This window comes from Plutella xylostella, chromosome 22 (genome assembly GCF_932276165.1).
Source record: "Plutella xylostella chromosome 22, ilPluXylo3.1, whole genome shotgun sequence".
In the NCBI taxonomy this organism is placed as follows: Eukaryota; Metazoa; Arthropoda; class Insecta; order Lepidoptera; family Plutellidae; genus Plutella; species Plutella xylostella.
In genome coordinates, this window is record NC_064002.1 from 10,196,674 (window position 1) to 10,218,829 (window position 22,156).

At 38.5% G+C, this 22,156-nt stretch overlaps 3 protein-coding genes across 3 annotated transcripts in view; 2 read left to right on the forward strand and 1 right to left on the reverse strand.

The window, feature by feature from the left end:
* The window catches only part of LOC105396313 (facilitated trehalose transporter Tret1), a 28,452-nt gene extending 23,817 nt beyond the window's left edge, over positions 1–4,635 (forward strand). The window contains exons 7-12 of the mRNA XM_038122498.2: positions 1,033–1,265; positions 1,595–1,736; positions 1,987–2,113; positions 2,407–2,597; positions 2,824–2,962; positions 3,316–4,635. Coding sequence (XP_037978426.2) covers positions 1,033–1,265; positions 1,595–1,736; positions 1,987–2,113; positions 2,407–2,597; positions 2,824–2,962; positions 3,316–3,440 — 957 coding nt within the window. The 3' untranslated portion in view covers positions 3,441–4,635. The remainder of the gene's footprint in view (positions 1–1,032; positions 1,266–1,594; positions 1,737–1,986; positions 2,114–2,406; positions 2,598–2,823; positions 2,963–3,315) is intronic.
* Positions 4,636–5,019: 384 nt separating this feature from the next.
* LOC105396314 (V-type proton ATPase 21 kDa proteolipid subunit c'') lies at positions 5,020–5,701 on the reverse strand. The gene has a single exon (XM_038122501.2). The coding sequence runs from the start codon at positions 5,652–5,654 to the stop codon at positions 5,037–5,039; it is 618 nt and encodes a 205-aa protein (XP_037978429.1). The 5' UTR covers positions 5,655–5,701; the 3' UTR covers positions 5,020–5,036.
* Positions 5,702–7,151: 1,450 nt separating this feature from the next.
* LOC105396315 (aminoacylase-1) lies at positions 7,152–22,120 on the forward strand. The gene is made up of 8 exons (XM_048629127.1): positions 7,152–7,310; positions 8,978–9,147; positions 13,731–13,902; positions 14,195–14,347; positions 20,504–20,574; positions 20,926–21,036; positions 21,832–21,964; positions 22,080–22,120. The coding sequence occupies exons 1-8, from the start codon at positions 7,226–7,228 to the stop codon at positions 22,118–22,120; spliced, it is 936 nt and encodes a 311-aa protein (XP_048485084.1). The 5' UTR covers positions 7,152–7,225.
* The last annotated feature ends 36 nt before the right edge of the window (positions 22,121–22,156 follow it).

Below are 22,156 nucleotides of genomic sequence, written 5' to 3' on the forward strand. Positions count from 1 at the left end.
AAACATTTGTGACGACAATAACATCAACACATTGTTTGTCGTCAGTTAGACCAGTCGACGTCGTCACGAGAGAGGGTCACGATTTATTTTACACTTAAGTACCTACTTAGGTGTTGGTAGTATTTCAAAATAGTTTAACTAAAAAGTACTAAATACTTAGGTAAGTTTTGTTTCAAAGTTTATTCAACATCAACATCCTCAATATCCAAGCCGCACGATTAATTGGTGATAAAGGCCAACAACCTCCGGGTAACTAAACTCAAAATTATATTAGTAAAATAAAAATTATGAAAGTATTTTTCCTGACTGGATTTTTCAAGCAACGTATTATGTAAAAAGCAAATGTTTAATGATATCACGTGGCTGAAAGTAAACAGTTATTTCTTTAAATATGAAATTTACGCAACCTATCAATCATTCAGGAGAGGCGGATAGCATCGCTCCAACTGACTTGTTGATTCTAAAACTTGATACATGAAGGTGAACCTCGCGAAAATGTAAACGGAAAAAATAAACACGGAAGATATTTTAAACACACACCCACTCTAACCTCCTGGGTTTATAAGATTCTACTGTTGAACGGTTAATCTATGAAAAATCGGTTAAAAATAATTGTTTACAAAAAAATCTATATTTATGAAAATTTCCATCCAATATTTTCTTACACACGCACAGAGCCCGTAAAAAATCCACTATAGAACATGAAAGGCCGGAGCGCTATAATATCCATGTTTGGCGGGCGGGTTGGAGACAGAACACAAACATTGAACACCCTTAACCAGAGTCAACTATTTGTCATTAAACAAATATCTACCGAAGCCGGGAATCTAAGCCGGGACTCACGGCACAACACAACAGTCAGAGATACACATAAGCACTTCGCCATGTGAGCATCCGCATTTGTTATTTATAAGCACTTATTATTTCCAAAGAGCATTTTTATAGTATAGCAGTCCACTTTACAGTTCATCAAATCCCAAGAAATACCTATACACCATTAACTCATTAACCCCATAAACTCTTCCATTCCAGTACGTGATCGGCAGCGCGACCTCATGGCAGATCCTGGCGGGGGTCAGCGCGATAGTTCCCTTCATCTCCTTCGTGGGCATGATCCTGCTGCCAGAGACCCCCAACTATCTCCTGCAGCAAGACAAGAGGGAGGGCGCAGAGAAGTCGCTGAACAAGCTGCGGGGCTCCACCTGCAATGTGGACGAGGAGATACAGCGGATGATCACGTTTAAGGAGAAGAACCATGTGGACCCGTAAGTTATAATATAATTAATGAGATATTGTTGGCGTCATCCGTTTTTTTTTACTTTAGGCAAAAACAGTTATTGTTGAAATCAAAGTTGTCTCTGTAGCTTTTTACTACTGCAGTCCCGTTGACCGATATGTTATTAAAATCATCATCATAAGCCAAAAAATGTGTTGGAAATAGCGAAGGCCTCACCAATCTACTTTATAGTAGTATTAAATTTTTGAATAGTTCTGCTACTTCTCTTCTTCAAATCTTGATGTAAATATCAGGGTAGTTATATAATACAGTCAGGAATCACGTCATCAAAAACTAAAACCGTTTCTTTGTTTTCAGTCTCAAGACTCCTCGTGAAATCATCAAAGCTCTCCTGTCGCCTTCAGCCCTGAAGCCTTTTACGATATTAGCGGTCTACTTCTTCATCTACCAGTGGTGCGGAGTCAACACCATCACGTTCTATGCCGTTGAAGTTTTTGAGGTTAATATTATCATGTTTACCATCAGTAGCTTCAGCTTGCCCTATTTTCTACGATTAAAGTGAGGAATATCATCTTCATCAACCATAACATGAGAAAGAGTCAACGTTCCAAGTACTATTCCATTACCATCTGACATGGTGACATGTCTCCGATGTTAGATATACTTATTTTGATTTTGATCCATTTTAATACTTATTTTCAGGCAGTTTATTTTTACCCGTACCTAATCATACCATCTTCTTCCTCCAGGCGTCCGGGTCTACCCTGGACAAGTACTGGGCGACCATCACACTGGGTGTCATTCGTGTCATCTTCACGGTGGTGGGCTGCATACTGTGCCGGCGCTGCGGGCGGAGACTGCTGACGTTTGTGTCAGGTTTGTATACTTTTGAAGTTTAGGTGGAGCTTCATGAGTGAATGTGGAGATGTATTCTCCTAACGCTGTGTTGCCTCCACTCAACTATTATTAAGCTTCATCACATAAAAACTGTGTCTGGCCAAGTGACCACAAATAATAGAACTAAGAGCGAGATTTTATCAAATCAGTGGTGCCAAAAGCCAGGACAAAAGATCGTAGCCCATTTTGTCGTCATGCATCGGAGCCTTCAGGGTTTTTAATTTCCATTCAGTTATACCAAAAAGCTAAATCATAATCCATATCTCTTCCAGCAATCGGCTGCGGAGTGACAATGATCACTCTCAGCGCGTACATGTATTGGCTCCAATATTGGAAGGCCAACAACATCGTGCCGGTCCACACGTGGATCCCTGTGGCCAGTATCTTCCTCTTCACCGTGGCCTGCACGCTCGGCTACCTCATCATACCCTGGGTCATGATTGGGGAGGTTTACCCTACTCAGGTTAGTGATGTCTTCGGTTTTGTGTTATATTGACGCTTCAATTCATAACAATTCATAGTTTTGGACATGTTAGAATTTCCATAGTAAAACTTTTAAAGTTACTTATGCTGTTGGGCGGAATCTCATATCATCTACACCTTCTTCTTAAGATAATAATTATCAACGCACTAAAGAGCCTCTTTCCATGTTTCTATGGTAACCTAACATCCTCAAATTTCCGTCACAGATCCGAGGAATAGTGGGTGGCATGACGACCTGTGCCGCTCACCTGTCGGTGTTCTCAGTGGTGAAGACATTCCCTCTCATCAGACACACGCTCAACGACTACGGAGCCTTCGCGCTCTATGGAACCATGTCGTTGTTTGGTAAGCATCGTTAGGTATCATCAGCGTTATCGTTCACTGTTGGTAATGGGCCTCTCACAAGAAATGCCGCAACACAATCCTTTCTCATCCATCCACTACCGGCTTCTTGTCTAAAGGTTAACACCTCTTGATATCGTCTATACCGCCCACCTTCGTCAGTGGGATTTTGCAATAGGAATATGTTTTTCTTCGTCCAGATTATGACCATTCAGATAAATTGCTGAATATAATTCTAATAATGTAGAATAATCTATCTGTGAATAACTTATTTCCAATGAATTTAATCGCCGAAATAATTTCAAAGTACCTTTTGCATATGAATACAAACACCATTATTATCTTTATAATTTCAGGAACAATATTCTTCTACATATTCCTCCCTGAGACGAAGGGCAAGACGCTGCAAGAGATCGAAGACTACTTCTGCGGCAGGACCAAGTCTTTGCAGAAGAATAACTCCAAAGGAGAACTGGCGTGAAAGTTCACTTTCAAAATGTTTGAAAGAATGGACCATGTTTTAAATCACTTCCTTGTGGCTTGAGCCTTTGCTTTGTTGAGTGTCGTGAATATGTTTGTATATTAAATTAATGTTACCGGCATGACTGCTTAGACTAAAGAGCAAGCGAAAGATATGCGGCAAGCTTTTCCTAAAACGCGTTTAAAATTATTCGAAGTGTTTTTCCATTATTTCTGTAATAATGAATATATGATTGTATTTATATTGCTATAATGACGAATGATTGCTGTTATAGGACTTGTAATAAATAAAAAGTATTATTTATTTTAAACATAAATTAAGTATAATGTATAACAAATTTAGGTACTTACATGTAGAAATGAAAAACTGTACCAAAATTTTCATTTTTAGAGGTGCCTGTCTGAAATTATATGCCAAAAACATAATGAAGTGTATTTACATATTTTTTTTGCAATGTCGATGTGTATTAAAAAAATGTAAGTAAGTAATTTATATTTGCACTGTAAACAGTCAAGGACTTGTACGTAAACACATACTAAAATTACTTATGTTGAATGGTGCTAACGAATCTACCTGTTAAATAATGTAAGTAAGAGTAGGAATATTTTTAGGAAAGTTATACTACAAAATCGTACATAACTAATGTATATTTTTAGATGAGTTTTACAATGACGACTCCCTTATACTTAGGTATTTACAAAATAAAGTATTTTCTATCGATAGATGTCTGAGGATAAAATTGTAGGTACTTTGATGTAATTTCGATGTTGTAATATTTATGACTGTTGGGCCCGTTAGCTGATCACGTATAATTTTAAAAACACCAGAAATTTAATTAGGTACTATTTCATTGGTAATTGTTGGGTACATGAAGATGATTCTGTTACTTAGCTGCTTGTATAAAAGTCATAATGTTTATACACGAACATGTATGTATTATTACTTACGTCTCTATAAAAACCGTATCAAATTCATAAAATTAAAATTTTCAATTTTTTCACGACGCCATTCCTGTACTTTTCTGAAAAATACGAATATCTGTAAGTAATTAATTATATCGTAATACTCTTAGGTATATTTAAAACATATTATTTTAAAGCATTTGTGATAGTTCGATACAAAATGGTAAATGAAACACCTTACGTGCCAATGTTACATAATTATAATATATTAAATAAATACGTCTTAATATTAAGTTTTATTGTTTTATTTCTTTTGGAAGGCTCAGGTGAATATTAAGGGATTTCAGGGTATCAGTATGAGATCGGAATAACCGACTAAGCAGCTCACTTCTGTTTTCATCTACCTACATTGTAGAAGAGAAGCATTCGGTTTTATCGTTTTTCATATTTTTTTGTTACCATTGTTTTACAACCTGTGCCTAAACAGTATGCATTGCTGCGATATTAAAGTGGAAGTGTAGCACTCATGGCTTATTGGTTACTGCAATATTTGATCACAGTAATTTTATTTACAAACTCGCTTAGTGAACACATGAAAACTTTGGTTGATGCGAAAGTTAAGCCGTTCACGGGTAAGTTAATTAATTCTGTATAACTACGAAAATGAAACAAGAAAGAAAGCGTTACACTTATATTATCCTATATTCCCCATTTTGACCCGCGACGTCATGTAAATACCTACAATCAAACCAAACAGTCCGATAGCCGATCCGAAAATCTCTATAATCAGTATCTTCACGAAGAGGCTAGGGTTGGCAGCATCAGCCAGTGCGGCCCCAGATCCGACCTGGCCAACACACATGCCACACACGAGGTTCACCGCTCCGACACACAGCCCTGACCCAAACAGCACGTACCCAGCCAGATAATTCTGGTTCTTAGTCGCAGGGTCCATGGGCTCAGCCACCACTTCGAGTATACCTGCGAGTATAATCGCAGTAATCAGTCCATAGATGGCGACAGCTTCGCAGAAAATCACCGATATGAGGTTCTTGGTTTTGATCCTTGGAGTCCGGACGCCTCCACCGATTATTGAAGTCCCGACGGTGTGTATGCCCGCTGAAGCTCCTACTACCGACAGTGAGACGGCCAGGGCCACGCCGATGTTGGCCCACATGTAGGGGGAGGTGCTCTCCAGAAACCAGCCAAGGTTTATGTTCTCCCCCTTGTTGGATAGCAGGTAGAACAAGGAGAACACAGGCAGGAGTACGGCCACGCAGCATATGGTCAGGATCACGAAGAACTTGAACATGTTAATAAATTACGAACTTTTCATGCAGATTGTTTAGCGATCGATTCATTAGCACTTCATTAGCGTCAAAATTGACGTTGTCATAAATGATCGATGGCTGAGAGGTCCTGGTGATTATTCTGAGTGCCAAGAGCCAAGGTGTTATCTTGTTGGTATTAGAAATAAGCTCGGAAGTGATGTTTGGTACAAATTCTTCAATTACACACACTCACTCACGCCTTGTACTAATGTACTTACTCCCTTGCGGGGTAGGCAGAGGTGCATTGCTGCATCCACTTTTCGCCAGAGTGTTCTGTTAGTCCCAATGTAATAGGGGGCGGGCCTATTGCCATTTTACGGGCACATCCAAGACCCGAGAACAAATATCTGTGTTTAAACAAATATCTGCCCCAGCCGGGAATCGAACCCGGGACCTTCGGCTCAGTAGTCAGGGTCACTAACCACTACGCCATTCGGTCGTCTTGATTTTCCTTAGAAGAATACTTATCACTATACATATTTCAGATCCACAACTCAAGACAAAGGGCCTAGAATTCGACCAGCTGTCCCGCGCAGACATGCTGAGAATTGTGAGGTTATTTGGAGACAATGTGGATGAGGAACTATCGGGAACTAATGGGCCACTCTTCGATGCACACTTTTACAACAACAAATATACAAACAAGTTCATCTATCCCCAATTTCATCAGCGTCTATAGGAAACGTTGAATAGTAAAGAATACTTCTATGCTGTGTATTAAATGTCTCTCTTTTTTATTATTTTGATGACGATTACATCTGAAGCTAATCTGACTTCCGGTTATTTCCTTCCACCTCAATAACAAACACTAATCCCACTTCAGCACACTTCAGTGTTTCGTCACCAACACGCAAACAAGTGAATGTGTGTGTAAAGAAGTACTTATATTGATTCCTTCACATTCACAATCTATATTACTCAAAATTATAAGCATAGGTACGTAGGTACCTGAAAAACATGAAAGATCTGGTAGTTGTCGAATGTGGAAGGGCGAAGACTGTGTTCTTCAGCTCATTGGAAGAAACCAAGTCCAGGAGTGGACTTAGCATACTGACTTATTGGCTGATGAATATGATAGATAGATAAATCATTTATTTGTTCCACTTAAACATAACGCATAAGTAGTTACATCAAATTATCTAATTTACCTGTACCTATCTAGGTACAGGTAAATTATGGGAAATGTGTGTGTTGAAGCAGACCAAAAGGGAAGCAACACAGCGCATATGTTTGCCCTTAGGGACAAACCACTGATTTTGAGTTACCTCCCTGGTATGAGAGGCATTTTTCTTACTATGACTACCTTTAAACAGTCTTCCAGATTCTGCAGAATGGAGGGCGTCCCACGCTACGTTGCGGTCCCCACACGTAAACTGTAGCTACTATTGACAATGCGCCGCACAATGCGAGTGAGAAATCTCAACTAGAGCTCTAAATCAACAATAAGTTAATGACTGTAGCTGATACGAGTATTATGTACTAGCTAATATAAGTAAATATTGCTATTTGTTGACTGTCAGTTGTTTATCGGAGTACATTGCCACTGGACGTCATGGCTCGCTGGGAGAATATTGAGAGTGTTCAGCTGTTCAGAGAATATCTTAGAATAGAAAGCGTTCATCCAAATCCCGACTATGGTAAGTATTTGATTCTATATACCAATGTATTTAAAAAAAATACTAACTACTATTCTGTAAGTTAGAAAGGCTAGAGAGAGGACCAAACAGGATTCGATTTACGATAGTTGATTATCAACTTTTTTCCACTAAAGCTTAGCAGGGGATTTTTTAATAACTTGGGGATCCAAAGCACGAAAAAAAGGTTGTAAGTAGATATTTTTTTAGTACGGGTTCTGTTCTTAGTTTATTTACTTAAATAATAGATAGCTCTTTATCATTTCAGTGTGATAGCATGAAGATATGATAACTTTCTGGATTACTATTGGTACAACAAAATAACAATTATAATCCAAAAATAATAATATAGGTACGGCATAAAAATATGTATCACACTTATGGCCGCCATACACGGACCGGTCTTGCCGTCAGAGTCTATAGCTTGAGATTGCCAACTATCGAAGCAGTTGCAACTGCTTGATGGATTCGTGTATGTTGTACGCACGTAAAAGTCTGTAGTCCACTATGCAGTCGTAACTTGAAGCAGTTGATCCTGACTGTAGGAGGGACATTTGGAGCCCCCTGCAAGCAATCCGTGTATGGGGCGGGCCTTAACCAGATATTGCTATAAACACCTCATTATTCTAATTTATAAACGTATTCTGGTGTGGGGTGAAGACTTGCGAAAGTTGACTGGTAATTATTGGATGCGGAAAGCTATAGATTGCATGCAGTGGCGTGTATTGGGAGAGGCCTACATATGTCCAGCAGTGGACTGCTTCAACTGGTTCTACCTTTTTTGGCATAAGATTTTTTTGCCTAATCTCGTATTGCATAGTAACGTTTGGTCAAAGTCTCGTTACGCCGAAAATCGTATGGCATAAATCTCGTTTAGTAAAAAGTTATTTCGCATAACATTGTTTAGCCTAGTAATGGTATGGCCAAATCTTGAATAGCCTAATAATGCTATGGCATAGGTTTATACAAAGTAATAATATTCGTTTGGCTTTAACTTTTACGGAGCGTCTCCCTACATAGCGCAAACTGGTGCCTTGTATTGTTTCCGCTGTTTGGAAAACGCTCCGCTCCGCTTCGCTCCGCTTCGCTGCGCTCCGCTTTGGTTTTGATGAACATGTGCACCTAACACGCTCCTCCTCGCTTTGCTCGTCGTCGCACCTATTTTTAGGTTTAGATCTCATGGGGTTTGTAATAATTATATTGATCGATAACTTTCGATTTTTTGATCATACAATATCGCAATTTTCGGGATTTAGGAGAAAAATACCACAATTTTTACATTTACTACATACTTAATATATTATTTATTAAGATAACATTAGGAGAAACAAGATTATACATAGGTATAGACGAACATAAATTTGAGCAAACGAAACTTAGGTGTATAAAGATTGTGCCTTAAAGAGTTCTAGACGAAACGAGCCTTATGCCACATAAGTCTTGGCAAAGTGATGGTTCGGCCAAAAAAGTTTAGACCATACGAGTTATGCGAAATGAGTTTTGGTCAATAAAGATTATGCCAGATGAACGGAACCCGCTTCAACTATATAGGCTGATGATGATTCTAATTTCCATACCAACATAGTTCAGACATTCATCATGTCCCGACATTATACATACCAAACATCGCTATCTCCTTTACATAAACTTTTTCTTTCAAAATTCCCCAGAGCCATGTGTGGCGTTCTTCAGGAGATACGCCGCTAGCCTGGGCCTGCCTATGAGGGTCGTGGATGTGGTCCCAGGGAAGCCCGTGGTCATCATCACGTGGCAGGGCCTATGTCCAGAGCTGCCGTCCATCATGCTCAACTCACATATGGATGTCGTGCCGGTTTATGAGGTATACTGGGTATACAGGGTGTAAATATAATGGTGGTTGTAGTAAGCCAAATATACAGGGTGTTGCAAAAAGATAAACAGTATGGTAAGCTGAAAGCGGTGACTCTGTAGGTCATTTGGAACAACTGTTGTTGTACAACTCTTGAAAATTTGCAGAAGTTTTCTTGAAAACAAAATTAATTTGATGATAATTTTTAATTTTAACACAACAAATTCTAAGTAAATTCATTGGTTAATATATAAAGTACCTACCTATGTTAAGTGTTAACATGAACTATCGGTGAACCCGACCAAAACAGAAATGGTGCTATTTACTAAAAAGACTAAAATAGGCAATTTAAAACTACCTAAACTATTTAATACAACCTTAAAGTTGACAAATGAGGAAAAATATGGCTAGACCACCGTTTAAGCTGGTCTAAGCATATTGACAAGACCCTGAGTAAAGCAACAATATCTCTTTATCAAACTAGTAAACTTGTTGGATGGATCTAAATGAGGATTAAAACCGAAGCTGTGCAAATGGCTGTACACAGCGGTGGTCAGACCTATAATAACCTATGGAGCAGTAGTTTGGTGGCAAAGATCAAACCTCACCACTGTGAAAAACAAACTACGACAGTTTCAAAGACTTGCCTGTGTTTCAATTACCGGCTGTATGAAGTCAACTCCAACAGCTGCCCTAGAGATAATTCTTGGACTTCCGCCGCTTGATATGATCATCAAGCAGGAGGCCAAAGCGGCGGCGATAAGGCTAAGTAACCTTGGACTTTGGTCAACAAAGAATTCTGCACAGGGCCACAGCCGGCCGGATACTTGACACTGCCAAGATGTCGGCGCCCGGGTCCACTGAATGCAGCGACGCTATGATAACAACTTTTATCTTCGATAGAAGCTACACTATCAAACGAGATCCGTGCACATTGGATGACAATAACTACGACGTCAATATCTACATCGATGGAGCTAAAAACAAAAAGGGCAGCGGTGGAGGAGTATTCTGCCCGGAACTCAACCTGGAATACTCTGTCAGCTTTGGGAATAATGCTACTGTTTTTCAGCCAGCCGCCACGCCAGCCTACTTGACGGAGCTACACAAATAAAAGACACAAAAAATTGCTAGATATGCTTCTACACAGACAGCATGGCTATTCTATGTGCCTTAGGAAGAGCTGCGACAAAATCTAATTTAATTTTAGAATGTCACAGAACACTGGAAACATTGAGCATTTTGAAAGATGTAACAATACAATGGACGAAAGGTCATAACGATATCATTGGAAATTGCGAGGCTGACCGATTAGCGAGAACGGGGTCGAATATCCTACCTATAACACAACCACAACCATTTATTACTCTGTCACCAAAGGCAATAAGGCAATGTCTTACAGATAAAACACTATCCGAACACAATCACGAGTGGCAAAACCGAGTAGACTGTAGACAAACTAAAGCGTTCATTCCATCACACAACTATAAATTTACACGCTACCGTCCCGTAGTAATATACGTATCATTAATGGTAGGATTATTAACAGGACACTGTTGCGTGAATAAACACTTATATACCATAGGTAACTCAACTAGTCCCTTATGTAGGACATGTAAGGAAGTAGATGAGACGGTTGAACATATTCTGTTAGCTTGTCCACCTACTACAGAAACAAGATTATCTATTCTTGGACCAACAGAGCGCCTATCTCAGCTATTGCAACACCCAGGCTTGCTACTCCAGTTTACTCGGGAGCTAGGCTGGCTGAGCTGAAATCAAGGGGATACGTACAAAGGTTCCACTCGAGAGAGCCACGTACAGGAACTTCGCCCCCTACCAGAAAAGAATAGAATAGAATAGAAGTGTATATTTGTGAATACGTTATTGTTATGATAAGTAGGGTAACGTAACGTACCTAGGGACACTTTCGACTACCCCAACTTTGAATGAAGATATTGCAGCTTACAACTAAGATATTAATGTGAAATTTACTTTATTCGGTAGGATATATAATCTTTTATCACTAGTATTTGTGGTGGAGCTTTGGAATAGCCAGATTTTTTGAAATTAAGATTAAAGTAAAAATGCTTGTTTTGACCCAAGGTACGTTACACGTTTGTACTTTGGGACACTCTTAAGTGTACTTTGGGACAAATTGATTTATAATATTTTTAGCAAAAAGTCCTGTAATCATCGAAATTTTATAATTACATTGACATCATATTATCATTAGTTTATAACGAAATTATATTTTTACAAAAAGGAACATTCACTTTATATAAAATAAATAGGAATATTTTCTCCTGTTTTTACTTTATCTACTGCTTGTTTCAAACGTTCCAGACTGACTGCAACTCTCTCCATTCCAGTTTCACTATGCCACTTATAAGAACAGAGATATAAGACGTAATTTAGAAGTTAGCAGTCTCCATAGTACAAAACCATAGGAAATAGTGTCCCAAGGTACAAATTTAATTGTGTCCCAAGGCACAAAAAAGCAATTTTTAACAAAAAAAAATCAGTATCTTTATTTTTATGTTAGGAATCTTTCAGATAATTGCCGTATCATAAAAATAAAATAACTGAAAATATATACGTGATATCCATGTCTCAATTTTGAGCATGCCTCAATGAGATAAAGTAACTCAAAAAACTATACTAAAGTAAATTTTGTCTCCAAAAAACTTAATTTTGTCTTCACCTCACACTCGATCCCGGTATGATCACGAGACTCACTAGTTTGGCCAAGCGAGTAAAACACTACGCATAGGGTAGAATGATACTTTGTTAAATTTGCCAGTTTTAAAAATAAAATCATTGTCCCGAGGTACAAGCGTCCCAAGGTACGTTACGTTACCCTAGGTACCTTCCTTCTTAAATGATAATATATGAAAAATTTAAGTGCGAATTTGTAAAGAAAGGTTTTCTAGTCAGACCATGAAGTTCGTTTTTAGGGTTCCGTAGCCAAAATGGCAAAAACGGAACCCTTATAGTTTCGTCATGTCCGTCTGTCCGTCTGTCCGTCTGTCCGTCTGTCACAGCCGATTTACTCGGAAACTATAAGTACTACAGTGATGAAATTTGATGGGAATATGTGTTGTATGAACCGCTACAAAAATATGACACTAAATAGTAAAAAAAAGAATTGGGGGTGGGGCCCCCCATACATGTAACTGAGGGATGAAATTTTTTTTTTCGATGTACATACCCGTGTGGGGTATCAATGGAAAGGTCTTTTAAAATGATATAAAGTTTTCTAAAAAACATTTTTCTTAAAGTGAACGGTTTTTGAGATATCAGCTCTCAAAGTCGTAAAAAGTATGTCCCCCCCCCCCTCTATTTTTATAACTACGGGGTATAAAATTCTAAAAAAAATAGAGGTGATGCATGCTAATTAACTCTTTCAACGATTTTTGGTTTGATCAAAGTATCTCTTATAGTTTTTGAGATAGGTTGATTTAACTGTAATTTTGCTGCTACGGAACCCTTTGTGCGCGAGCCCGACTCGCACTTGGCCGGTTTTTGTACTTAGATTTGTGAAGTAAGTAAGAAACACGTGCCAACATACGTGGGTAAGTACATTGTAAGATTTGCAAGTAAATTAGTCACATGAAAGTAAGATAAAACAGTATAAATATATTACAATATTTACAATTAACATAATATTAGTAAGTTCTTAGGTATAATAGATTTCCATGGCGAATTCATGCAAATTTTATCATAGTTATTTAAATATTTTGCAATAATACACTGATCACGAGACTGAAGTTCTCCAGCACCTGTCATGATTTTAGAGCTTTTAAATAATTGTTTTACTGCCACGTCTGGGGTCATCCTAATGCATACAGCTCCAATTTTTTAAAACTTTATACTTAATTTAAAATTTGAAATTAACATTTACATTTTTACTTGGTAATATTCTGATGCGCTGTTAAATGTACATCAACATAGCAGACGGCGTTAATAAACTGGCCTTATCCATTTCGGATGGAGGATTAATGTTTTCATTGTTCGGGAGCGTAACTATTATAAACGCGAAACTCTGTGTTACTTTTTCGCGGGAAGCCGACACCCTGTATTAACATACGTATATTCTATTCTCTGTGGGGGTGTAAATACCTGACTCTCTCGAGTGGAACCTTTGTGCATTTTCCAAGGTCTAAACTGCTTTCCTAAGTTTGGACCATTTCCCATCATGCTGGTCCACTGCGAACTCGGCAGAAATATTCATGGCAGGAATTGTGTTTATGTGAGCTGTAACTATTACTTTATAATTAGGCGCTATCGTTGTTGCAAAAGTGGTAGACGGTTGAATGCGACAAACGCTAATCTGACTGGCCAATCCTTTCAGCCTTTCACTGCGATGATGAACGTAGCTCTAGTATTTTGTCATCGACACACAAAAATAATTTGAAAAAGAAGAGTTTAGATTTTCATGCCATTTATACTACCTATCTTCATAAGCGAAGGCGTTGTGAAATAAATATGCTCATCTATCATGAAACATCTGAGGCACATATTAAATATCAAATCAGTCTATCTAAAGGGAAACCAATAAGAACCTTTCGCCACTAAAAACTACCCTATTCCAGGAGCACTGGACTCACCCCCCGTTCTCGGCGCATCTGACGGCTGACGGCTGGATCTACGCCCGCGGCAGCCAGGACACCAAGCAGCTGGCTATTCAGCACCTGGAGGCGGTGAGACGGCTGATGCAAGCTGGGGTGCGGCTGAGGAGGACTGTGCATGTTACCATTGTGCCAGGTATGAGGTTTGAGCTACGCAATTCAGTAAAAAAACAACCTTTTCGAAAGCAAAGGGCGTCGGATAAGTTCCAGAAAGTTTTTGGTATTGAATGTAAAGTAAGCTGACGCGCTGGATTAACACATAGATGTGCTTTATCCTGAACTTCACAGAAAACCATTTAAAGGGAAGTGAAGATCGCGATATATGCTAGTACATAGTTAGTAGTCAAGCTAGTAGCAGTAGACACGCGAGCCACCCCCTTTCAGCGTACTATAATCTTTATTAACATCCTGTATAATTTCCACCACAGATGAGGAGATCGGCGGCGCAGAAGGCATGCACGCGTTCACGCAGACTCCTGAGTTCCGCGCCATGAATGTGGGGCTAGAACTGGACGAGTCCATGCCGCCCGCCGACCAGGGCGACGACATCGTGGTGTTCTACGGGGAGAGGACGTCTATACGTGAGTCTAGCTATTACAGCTGATGCATGTTACGTGCAGAAGTGAACTGAAGAGTTAAGCAAGCATCTATCCTCAGCTTATAACCCTGACTACACCACACCTATCGAGTAGAGTGACAAGACAGCATAGAATAACAAGTACAGAAGAAGACAGTAACCTCGGCCGAGTACCTACTCCTTAATTTCTAGTAGTGCGCGAGGCTACTGTCTCGGTAATCTACTCAGTAGGTATAATCAGGGCATATGAAGGCATGCACGCGTTCACGGAGACTCCTCAGTTCCGCGCCATGAATGTGGGGCTCGAGCTGGACGAGTCCATGCCGCCCGCCGAGCTGGGCGACGACATCGTTGTGTTCTACGGGGAGAGGACGTCTATTACACCATACTCTGTTAGATCATTAACACCCTGTTGGTAAGTAGTATATAAAAAGGCATTAGTTGTTGTCTATTGACACATGTGTCAAGAATTGAATGTAGAAATTTTATTTTAGATGACACTTAACAATGTAACAGCGGTGTTAATGATCTAACAGACTATGGTGAAACTATGGCTAACTATACCAACCATGAATGACTGCAGGTTATGTATAAAGAAGTCAACAGAAAAATTAAGCATCCACCTTCACCTTATTTTCGCAGTTTCAGACTGTGTCAGAGGTAAAAGATGGATTGAAGAATACAACAACAATAGAGCTTGTGTGTAAATATTGATTCAATATTCGTCCACTCATATCATATGTCACCTTGAGAAAAGTTCATCTCTTTTATTGACTGTGTATCGAGTCTCTATCTATCTCTACGTATAACTACCATCTTTTAATAATTATAATCTAATTTTGCTGCGAAATTTCATAATAAAAAGAATTAACTATTCAAATTTTATAACTCTATGGTAATACGTGGCCTGATAAAGAAGTAAATAATTAAACTGTTTCATGTACTTACACGAACTGGCTATATATTTGCATGTAAGAGTACAGTGGGAGAAACATTAATGTAACCACTACGGTGGAAAATTACTCTTATACTCTTACGACATGCACGAACGAACGAGCCAAGCATAAACTACGTTTAACGTATGTCCCACTGTACCGGTTGCTTCATAAATCGTAAACTTCCCCAGTTTACAGGAGATAACGCGAATAAGCACATGTTTCATAATATTTGTACTTTGTGAGTCCTAGATACTATCGTTTGTCTAGGTCTAGACTCTAGGCGCAACATTAATCAGCACTAAATCTTGTCTAGTACTTCCCCTGCTTGTGAAATTAACTATTAAGATGGGCATCGGACGGACTATAATTCATAGTGATTATAATTATTAGGTAAATTTTGTTTCCTTTTAACCTAAATTCAGTTGCAAAAGACGCTTGTGTTAGTATTAATCCTTTAACTCGTTGGTATGGGACAGTTGGCCCGTAACGTAAACGGACCATTTTTTTATTATAAGGACTGGTATTATCCAATTACCTTACAAGTAAATCAAATCACTCTGCAGAGTTATCGATATATTAGGTCCTTACATATGAAATTGGCGTTTTCTATAGGAGGAACATAAAGTCGTTTTTTTTTAAATGAAATATATTAAATTAATCAAAGTATGTACCATTGCTATGTATGCACTTTTGCCATCTCATAGGTAGTTCATTGATCCCTTTACTAAAATGAGGCGGGAATCAATAAAATCTTTGAAGGCGGTTTGGACTGCCCCATCGGAGTTGATTTTTTTTCCTTGCAAGTAGTTATCCAAATTGCGAAAAAAATGGTAATCTGTTGGAGCAAGGTCCGGAGAGTACGGTGGATGTCTAAGACATTCTAATTGAAGCTCCTCTAATTTGGTAGCAGTCTGTTGTGCAGTGTGTGGTCTAGCGTTGTCCTGAAGCAGCAGTGGCCTAGAGCGATTGACCAGCCTCGGTTGTTTAGCAGCTAGCTTTTCCATCATGGTTTGCAGTTGCTGACAATAGATATCTGCCGTAATCGTCTGGCCAGATTTAAGAAAGCTGTAGTGAACGACACCGGCACTAGTCCACCAAACACTTACAAGCAACTTTTTTTTTAGTCAATTTTCGCTTAGGGCAGGATTTGGCTGGTTCGCCAGGGTTCAGCCATTGTGATGAGCGCTTCCGATTATCGTAGAGGATCCACTTTTCATCACAGGTAATGATTCGATTTAAAATTCCTTCATTATTGTGCCGGTTGAGTAACGTAACGCAGCAGTCGACGCGCGATTGTCGGTTTGCTTCACTCAATTCATGAGGTACCCACCTTTCAAGCTTTTTCACCTTCCCAATTTGCTTCAAGTGGATTAGAATAGTTTTATCACTAACACCGGAGCCTGCAGCTAATTCGGACGTGGTTTGCGATGGATCCGCTTCCACAATAGCCTTCAATTCTTCATTATCAACTTTGGTCTCCGGCCGTCCACGAGGCTTGTTCTGCAGGTCGAAATTTCCAGAAGGAAAACGTTGGAACCAAAAACGCACTGTGTTTTCTTTTGCGACACCGTCACCATACACATCATTAATCCTTCGAGCCGTTTCTGCAGCACTGGTGCCACGGTGGAACTCATACTCGTAAATAACGTGATATTTCAAGTTTTCCATTTTGTAAACAGAGTGACACAAAGAAAAAAAGAAAAGAAGAAAAAACAAATGAATTAGGGGGTTTAAAACACAAATGCATGAGTAAATAGCTGTATGAATTTGAATTTGGAATTCCTAACCATAAAGGTAATATTTGAGATCAAAGTGGCCAGTACGACAAAACGCCAATTTCATATGTAAGGACCTAATATAATGGCAGGAAGTTTAAATGAAAATGATCGATTATACTAAATCTTTCGGTATAAATTTGGACATATTGGACAATACTAGAACAAAAAAAATACATCTCTAGCCCCCAGGGTAATTTCGAGTCGTCTAACCTATAATCTTTAATCTCACGGAATTCTGACAGTTATCAATTTTTGACATGTCAGAGATTACAAACCTTTTTTGGCTGGGTACTTTTTTCAATACGAGTCTGAACATCAGTTGTATCCGGACAATTTTCTATATTATATTTTTAAATATTTAGAATGATGGTCTTTACGTTAGGCGCAAAAGAACCACGAGGACGCTTCTTTCTGGGAGAGAGAAAGTCTGACTCTTGTGCTCTGTCAGATGGGGCCGCTTCCTGGGAAGGGCCAGGTTGTGGCTCCATAACGTTTATAAAAATCAACAAACTATCACAACGCGAAAGGTCAACGATAAGAAACCGGCCAACTGCCAGTTGGACTCGCGCACTGAGGGTTCCATACAAGTCTACTTACCGGAGATATTTTGTCTTTATGTATAATTATATATATTTATATTTGTAATTTCATCATTATGTACATCTATATGAAATATTAGCTTGATATCTTTATCCGTTTCTGAGAAAAAGGGTGGTGACAGACAGACGGACAACAATAAGGGTTCCTTTTTTCCTTTTCAGGTACGGAACTCTAAAAAGGAATAGTAACAATCGGATCAATCGTTTCCGAGATATTATTTATTTATTTATTTATGCTTTTATTGAACAATTTAAAAAAGTAGATGTACAATCAGGTGGACTTAATGCTAAGAGCATTCTCAACCAGTCAACCTGCAGGAGGTTCAGGAGCAGAAAGTAGGGAAGTGCAAAAAAATTTCAAAAATCACAATCAAACATTAAATCTCACAAAAAAAAATAGATATTCGTGGACAAACATACATACCAACAAACATACAAGGTGTTGCAAAATTGGTATACTAAGCCGAAACCTACATGTGCAGCATGGTATATCTAAGCCCGAAACTGAAATCAGAATTTGGAAATTCGCGAAAAAAAAATATCATTTTCCATCCAAGTTTCTATGAAAAATAAATATATTTTTTTCGCGAATTTTGAAATTCTGATTTTAGTTTCGGGTTTAGATATACCATGCTGCACATGCTGATGTCGGCTTAGTATACCCTTTTTGCAACACCCTGTATAAACATACTTATACAATAAAAATTTTCATATTTCTTTATTAGGCTTAATGGATTGTCATATGTTAATATGGTACAGTTCCAATAATCTTACATAGGTACCTGTATACCGAACATATTATGTACTTACCGAATTGAGAATCTTTTATTTGAAATCGATTAAAAAGGTTTGTTATCCCTGAATTTAGTAGCAAGTGATGCCATGCTAAAGAATAAAATAAAGTAATTAAAATTAATTCGATACAATGGTCGTGAGTCGTGATTTTACTTATAATATTATAAATGCGAAAGTTTGTGAGTATGTGTGTACCTTTGTTACTTTTTCACGTCAAAACAACTGAACCGATTTTAATGAAATTTGGAATGGAGTTAGCTGACACCCTGGATTAACACATAAGCTATTATAGCCTTTTTATCGCGGAATTCCCACGGGAAAACTAATTAAGGTGAAGCGAAGCTCGTGGCAACAGCTATAGTATTGAAATATTTGTTATTTTTGTATTACCTACTTCACTTGAGCAAGTAAATATTTAGATTTATGTTTTTCTATGAAAACATTAAAAAAATATTGCCCTTAAATTGATACAAATTTTACCTTTTTTCGATGAAGAGCTTTTTAGTGGTATCACTTATAAAATGTCAGAATTTCGCGGAATAAAAAATTAGAGTACTTACAATAATAGTAAGTAAATAAATAAAAGTTCTTTAAACTTACAATAATAGTAAGTTCTTTAAACTTTTATTTATTTACTTACTTATTGTAAGTCTTGTCGTAATCGTTAAATGCGATTTCTTAAATAAGAATTTGTATCATAATAACATTATGTTTCTTAACTATTTTCTATGAATTTGACTGTTAGACACTTGTGGGTGCCGAGCCAAACGAACGAACAAACCCTCTTTGACGGTTGGCTGGTTTGACTAGGCACTAAATTATACAAGTATTTACAAATGAATCTGTATGGTTCAGAAACTCAACCATACCGCGATGTAGGGGACTGCTATCAACGCCATCTATTATCAAGTAGAGTACCTAAACCAACAATGACCGACCCTACAAGTTAGCACAGTAATATTATGCATAAATGGGGTACCACCTACTTATCCATGATTATAGTATATTTTTTTTACAAACGTATACTGAAATTGTTTTACTGCGTTGCTATTGATCCCCCTATTTTTTTACTGCGTTGTATTGGTCCTGACAATGACCCATCTCACTTTGTTAATATCGTAAATGTGTGAAAGACATACTCAGTACTCGTTTGAAAAAAAATAATATAAGTATAGAATACCGTATACCCAAAGTCAAGTCCCTGAGTATACCTACTACTTTATTATCTGTCCCCAAAATGGCTAGGTTAAACTATTCATAACGCTAATTCCATTTGCTAGAAATAAACCCCCTCATACCTAGTACTTACGTAGAAGCTAGACGGCAGAAACAACCTTTTTTTAACGTTTTCGCCACGCCAATATACCTACATACTTAACAAGTAATACTTATCGAAAATATAATTGCAGTATCAGTCACTAATTTAATTAAGTACTTATTTGCCTACTGCATAATGATGATGTTGATGATGATTGATCGAGTATACACTCTCGACACGAGCAATTAAAACGGTTCCACTTACAAAATGATGACACCGAATTGTGGAATTACCCCACTTTTTTAAAACATTATTTATACAATTTGATCAAAATATTTCCTTTTTTAGGTGGTAAAATTCTGTCGCGCTGTTAAAATTTACTTCAATGTTGCAGACGTTTTAGGTAATTTGTGCTATTGTCACTGGAACTTTTTTATTGCTCGTGAGTGTATTATATTCTATTCTATTCTCTGTGGGGGTGTAGGTACCTGCACCTGGCTCTCTCGAGTGGAACCTTTGTGCATATCCCCAAGGTCTAACTGCCTTCCTAAGCTTGAACCATTTCCCACCACGCTGGTTGGTGGGTTCACATATCTAGATGTAGTTTCCTCACGATGTTTTCCTTCACCGTATATAAGAGCGATGGTATACATTGTACTTAAATTCAAAAAACTCATTGGTTCATGTCAGGGCCGGGATTCAAACCCGCATCTCTGGCGTGAGAAGCAGGCGCTTACCCGACTGAGCTACCACCGCTCGTGAGTGTATTAATTATACATGAATTGGTTGCAGCGTTCAAGCTGACGGCCCGCGCGGCGCCCTGCCACGGCGCGCTGCTGCCCGCCAACTCCGTCGGGGATAAGGTGAACTTGTTACTGAAGTTTAATCCTGCATGCCTAGCACGGAGCGTAAGAATCGCACGAGAAGACGTGGAAAATGTGTTGCGTCACTCTCATTGACTACGCGCGGTCTCGAGAGCGAACACGACGGTTTTTTTTGCCTCGTCTTGTAATTCGTAATGCGCATCTTGCGACCCGTGCTATGCAAAATTACCGTATAACGAGTGCAGATAAATAAATATTATGAAAACGGCGGCTAATTAGGAGTAGAAAGGAGCTTTAAATATTTGCGATAATATAGAATCTGTTTGAAATGCCGTCCATCTTCATACGGCTTCGTTAATGTGGATGATGATGCTGATTGTGTTGTTTCAGCTCCACTACGTGATGAAGAAGCTGTTTGAGATGCGAACTGAGGAGAGAAAGAAACTGGAGTCTGGTCTTCCACTGGGGCTGGTCACCTCCATCAACCTTACTGTACTGGAAGTAAGCGCGTGCTGTTTTGCACTGATAACTTATATTATAAGGAGAACCTCAAAGTTTTGTCAAACCTGACTGATCCCAAAACTGGCAGTGTGAGGCTGCATGGAAGGATCCTCGTCAAGTGACGTATCCACCTGTTGCATCTGGCTCACCGTGGCAAGTCAGATGCTGACACTAATCTGACACACACTGACTAGCTAAGTCTTCACAACGGTGACAAACCCTAGTATAGTGCCACAAACTTATCTGTTCCGGTGACAGCTCACGTAAATGTGTAATATTTCTTCATTCTATAAGATTTTAAGTTTGCCAGTAGTGGTAATTCACTCTTGTGGTTTCAGTAAACCCATTTAATCTATATCAATATATAATTCATTAGTAAATAATGAGATATGGATCAATTTAGTTCGCTCTCACCGGAACAGATAAGTTTGTCGCACTGTATAGCTCTAGTGTCTGTCACTGACACGGTATGAAGAAATCGGTGTTAGTTTTACAATAAGGGAAATAAGGAAAATTGCCGATTTAACTGTCGAAATACAATCAGTCATCATGTACAGGGCCCTGAGTGCGAGTATGTATGTATGAGCCACTCATACATGAGATTATTTGATGACAGCGCTTACATGCGCGCCCTCAATTAATCTCATGTATGAGTGGCTCATACACATCATTTATATAAATCATGGTCAAAACCGAAAGGTAGACATTTATCAACATTTAAACAATTGTTATTCGTAGCCTATCCATTAAAATTAGGTACTTATTTAGTAAAAAAAAAACTCTTTTTTTGTACAGGGGGGAGTCCAGGTGAACGTGGTTCCTGAAAGTCTTTCAGCGAAGTTCGACGTGAGGCTCGCTCCAGAAGAAAACCTCAAAGACTTTCAGAATAAGGTACTTTATGTTATTCGGTGCGCCCACAATAGCTGCTGTATACATAGGTTTAAAAATATAAGGCAGAGCTGCATCGATTTGCCGTTATTAGATAAGTTATTCTTTATTTGCGTCCAAATGGCGGTATCATCGCTAAAAGCGATTTCATCCAGACAACCTTTTGGTGGAAAAATATTTCCAAGAAAAGGGTTAAGTATACAAGAATCAAATATTACAATGATTTTCAACC

What these genes read in the sequence shown, in the direction of transcription:
- LOC105396314 (XM_038122501.2), bottom strand. Translation starts at nt 5,654, where the DNA reads ATGTTCAAGTTCTTCGTGATCCTGACCATATGCTGCGTGGCCGTACTC.
- LOC105396315 (XM_048629127.1), top strand. Translation starts at nt 7,226, where the DNA reads ATGGCTCGCTGGGAGAATATTGAGAGTGTTCAGCTGTTCAGAGAATAT. An exon ending in GCATGTTACCATTGTGCCAG is followed by an intron (nt 13,903 to 14,194) that starts GTATGAGGTTTG and finishes TTTCCACCACAG; the next exon opens with ATGAGGAGATCGGCGGCGCA. An exon ending in CGGGGAGAGGACGTCTATAC is followed by an intron (nt 14,348 to 20,503) that starts GTGAGTCTAGCT and finishes AATTGGTTGCAG; the next exon opens with CGTTCAAGCTGACGGCCCGC.